The sequence below is a fragment of the Gigantopelta aegis genome, chromosome 8 (assembly GCF_016097555.1).
Source record: "Gigantopelta aegis isolate Gae_Host chromosome 8, Gae_host_genome, whole genome shotgun sequence".
NCBI classification, from domain to species: domain Eukaryota; kingdom Metazoa; phylum Mollusca; class Gastropoda; order Neomphalida; family Peltospiridae; genus Gigantopelta; species Gigantopelta aegis.
The window spans coordinates 26944742-26949792 of NC_054706.1; the positions used below are offsets into that span (position 1 = coordinate 26944742).

At 41.3% G+C, this 5051-nt stretch overlaps 1 protein-coding gene across 1 annotated transcript; it reads right to left on the reverse strand.

Annotated features, from left to right (window-relative positions):
* Positions 1-874: 874 nt before the first annotated feature.
* LOC121380237 (micronuclear linker histone polyprotein-like) lies at positions 875-4351 on the reverse strand. Its single transcript, XM_041509065.1, has one exon. The coding sequence runs from the start codon at positions 4289-4291 to the stop codon at positions 1694-1696; it is 2598 nt and encodes an 865-aa protein (XP_041364999.1). The 5' UTR covers positions 4292-4351; the 3' UTR covers positions 875-1693.
* Between the last annotated feature and the right edge of the window lie 700 nt (positions 4352-5051).

Sequence of the window (5051 nt, forward strand, 5' to 3'; positions counted from 1 at the left end):
GGAATGATACAAATTTGTTTCCACAATTCTTACTAAAACATCAACCATTGTCTATTTATCATAGAGAAGTTGGTATTAATGATATGGCCTGTATGATGCAATATTACTTCTATTGCTTGGCATTATAGACATGGCCTGTATGATGCAATATTGCGTCTATTGGTCGGCATTATAGACATGACCTGTACGATGCAATATTACATCTATTGGTTGGCATTATTGACATGGCCGGTATCATGCAATATTACTTCTATTGGTTGGCATTATAGATATGGCCTGTATGATACAATATTACTTCTATTGGCTAGTATTAAAGACATGACCTGTATGATGCAATATTACTTCTATTGATTAGTATTAAAGACATGGCCTCTACGATGCAATATTACTTCTATAGGTTGGCATTATAGACATGGCTTGTATGATGCAATATTACTTCTATGGGTTGGCATTAAAGACATAGCCTGTACGATGCAATATTACTTCTATAGGTTGGCATTATAGACATGGCCTGTATGATGCAATATTACTTCTATAGGTTGACATTATAGACATGGCCTGTATGATGCAATATTACTATTGGTTGGCATTATAGACATGGCCTGTATGATGCAATATTACTTCTATCTGTTGGCATTATAGACATGGCCTGTACGATGCAATATTACTTCTATCTGTTGGCATTATAGACATGGCCTGTACGATGCAATATTACTTCTGTTGGTTGACATTATAGACATGGCCTGTACGATGCAATATTACTTCTTTTGGTTGGCATTATAGACATGGCCTGTAAGATGCAATATTACTTCTACAGGTTGGCATTATAGACATGGCCTGTACGATGCAATATTACTTCTGTTGGTTGACATTATAGACATGGCCTGTACGATGCAATATTACTTCTTTTGGTTGGCATTATAGACATGGCCTGTAAGATGCAATATTACTTCTACAGGTTGGCATTATAGACATGGCCTATATGATGCATTATTACTTCTATTGGTTGGCATTATAGACATGGCCTGTATGATGCAATATTACTTCTATAGGTTGGCATTATAGACATGGCCTATATGATGCAATATTACTTCGATAGGTTGGCATTATAGACAGCCTATATGATGCAATATTACTTCTGTTGGTTGGCATTATAGACATGACCTGTATGTTGCAATAGTACTTCTATTGGTTGGCATTATAGACAGCCTATATGATGCAATAGACAATAGACAAGATTAATGATCAAAACATGCAACATGAATTACTTCACAGATAGCCTGGATTAACAGTCACTACACTATTAACTCTACAACAGCAACTCACCAGTAAATTAATGAAATTCCTGGCAACTCAGTTCAGGGACTTCATGGAATCCCTGAATAGTTTATTGATTACATGAAACCCCTGACCAACACAGGGTTTTCATTAAATTACTGAAATCTTCAGGGTTTCACGAAATCCCTAGTTTAACAATCTTACTGTAACACATACACAAATTACCTTGTTAATAATAATAAAAAGTAGCAAATTTCCCCTCCTTCATCCCGTTATTCTTTTCTTTTCTTTTTTGTTGTTTTTTGTTTTGTTTTTGTGATACAAGACGAATTGATGTAAAAGGAGACAATAAAACCTCATTCAAGTGGTTTGGTGGCCCTGAAAAGGGCCGGTTGAATAGTTAGTGATTTGATATTTATTTTCTTAGCCACGATTTGCTTTCATTTTTTTTGTTGGCCTCTTCCTCGCTTTTCTTGACCTCTTCCTTGCTTTTCTTGACCTCTTCCTCGCCTTTCTTGACCTCTTCCTCTTCCCCGCCTTTCTTACCCTCTTCCTCGCCTTTCTTACCCTCTTCCTCGCCTTTCTTACCCTCTTCCTCCTCGCTTTTGCACTCGCACTTGCAAAGTAATTTCTTTGTTTGTTTGGATTCTTTGGATTGCTTGGATGCCTTGGGTTTTTTGGATGCCTTGGATTTTTTGGATCCCTTGGATTTTTTGGATCCCTTGGATGTTTTGGATCCCTTGGATGTTTTGGATCCCTTAGATTTTTTGGATCCCTTAGACAATGAACGTCGTCGACGCTTTGGTTGAACTGCTTCATCATCTTTGAGTGCTTTGGATGGACGCTTTGGTTGAACTGCTTTTTTGTCGCGTGTTGATCGTGGTTTTCGACTTCTCGATCGACTTCTCGATGCACCTTTTGATGAACTACGCTTTTGCTTTCGAAGTCGCGATCGACTTCTTGATGCACCTTTTGATGCTCCACTTCTTGCTGCACCTTTTGACGAACTACGCTTTCCTTTTCGACGTCGTGATCCACTTCTCGATGCACCTTTTGGTGCTCCACTGCTCGCCACACCTTTCAATGAAGTACGCTTTCGTTTTGGACGTCGTGATCCACTTCTCGATGCACCTTTCGATGAAGTGCGCTTTCGTTTTGGACGTCGTGATCCACTTCTCGATGCACCTTTCGATGAAGTACGCTTTTGTTTTGGACGTTGAGATCCACTTCCCGATGCACCTTTTGATACTTCACTGCTCGCCGCACCTTTCGATGAACTAGGCTTTCGTTTTCGACGTCGCGATCCACTTCTCGATGCATGTTTTTGTGCTCCAATGCTTGTGGAACCTTTTGATGAACTACGCTTTCCTTTTCGACGCCGTGATCCACTTCTCGATGCACCTTTTGGTGCTCCACTGCTCGCACCTTTCGATGAAGTACGCTTTCCTTTTCGACGCCGTGATCCACTTCTCGATGCTCCACTGCTCGCTGCACGTTTTGATGAACTTGGCTTTCGTTTTCTACGTCGCAATCCACTTCTCGATGCACCTTTTGGTGCTCCACTGCTCGCTGCACCTTTCGATGAACTACGCTTTCCTTTTCGACGCCGTGATACACTTCTCGATGCACCTTTTGGTGCTCCACTGCTCGCTGCACGTTTTGATGAACTTGGCTTTCGTTTTCGACGTCGCGATCCACTTCTCGATGCACCTTTTGGTGCTCCACTACTCGCCTCACCTTTCGATGAACCACGCTTTCCTTTTCGACGTCGTGATCCACTTCTCGATGCACCTTTTGGTGCTCCACTGCTCGCACCTTTCGATGAAGTACGCTTTCCTTTTCGACGCCGTGATCCACTTCTCGATGCTCCACTGCTCGCTGCACGTTTTGATGAACTTGGCTTTCGTTTTTGACGTCGCGATCCACTTCTCGATGCACCTTTTGGTGCTCCACTGCTCGCTGCACCTTTCGATGAACTACGCTTTCCTTTTCGACGCCGTGATCCACTTCTCGATGCACCTTTTGGTGCTCCACTGCTCGCTGCACGTTTTGATGAACTTGGCTTTCGTTTTCGACGTCGTGATCCACTTCTCGATGCACCTTTTGGTGCCCCACTGCTCGCTGCACGCTTCGATGAACTACGACGTCTGGACCGGCTTCTAGATTTTGATCCTAGTGATTTACTCCGCGATCTACCTTTTGGTGCACGTTTTGATGGGCGACGTGCAGACCGGCTTCTAGATTTAGATGCCTGCGATTTACCTTTTGGTGCACGTCGGGATTGGCTTCTTCTAGACTTGGTGTGTCGTTTTGATCGACTACCTTTTGATCGGCTAAATTTCGAAGAACCACGTTTAGAATGACTACGTCGTGATGGAGATCTAGGTCGGGATCCTTTTCCAGACCGAGATCTGCTACGTCCTTTTCCTTTTCGGCTGCTAGATCTACTTCTTCGACGCGCACCTTTTCCACCTTTACTACCTCGTCCACCTTTTTTACCTTTACTACCTCGTCCACCATTTTTACCTTTACCACCTTGTCCACCTTTTTTACCTTTACCACCTTTTTTACCTTTACTGCCTTGTCTACGTGGACCACAATGAGGTTCCTTTTCTTTAACCCAAAAACCAAGACGGTATCGACCAGTGACACCAGTGGTTTTTGTACCTTTAGGTCGAATCAAAATTCCGTGTTTCAGACCTTTCCCGAGAGCTGACCTAATTTGTCCTTTCAGCAGTTGTGGAGGAACATTTGCCATGCTGGTAGTGGCAATATATTTTCGAATTGCCTGAGCAGATGTTCCCTTTTCATCCTTGATGGTGTTGATGGCATCCACAATTTTCAGGATCATGGACGACGGAGCCTTCATTCGTGGGGGTGTTTGTTTACCACTGCTAGTAAATTCAACACCGACATTTGGGGCTCCATCAACGGGTGTTCCGCATCTAGACGTGGAGTTCGATTGAGAAGACCCGGACTGGGACGTTTTAGACCTAGACCGGGAGCTAGACATCTTCGTTTCCAATATTCGAATATGAATAATCTTTGTATCTAAATAATAACTAGAACAATAAGATAGGTAATGTCGTTGGTTACTAGGCGTCCTTATATATGAAAGGCGCGGACGCAAAGGAAAACACTACCGGAAGTCAGTGATCGTTTACGAAACGTTATTCTTAAGTGTGCTTTTCATTTCGAATTTTACATTATTTTAGAATTTATTATGAACATTTTGTTACTTGTATTTAACACATAGCTGTTCCCTCCAGTATTCTATCTTGCTTTTTTGTTTTCATAAAGTACAAAACCCGCCAAATATATTGTATTATATTAAGGTCGACGACAGTGACTTTTCGCACTCTTTGTTTTCGCTTCTTGCACAATAAATATAGCATATCTTACCGTAATTTCACTTGAAATTCATATTTCGTAAAAGATACACTTTTTTAATCACAATATTTTCATAAAATACATTCAGGTGTATTAGTAAAGTTCAAATAAAAAAAATTCAATAGCAATTTTGCACTGGAATTTTCCCAGCATTCTTAAAACGGAAACGCCACGTACCCAATTTATAGTTACTGTAAGGAGATTCAAAGTGACGTCTTTGGAATACTGACGTATTCAAATTCAAAATTAGCCACATTATTACAATGCTTCGCCACATTAAAATAAAAACTGGTCTACTAACTTCGACACCTGTCAAACGAGCAGACATCGCTGTTTACAGGTCGAGGGTGTTTTATTTTTAATTTATAATTCTGGACACAATA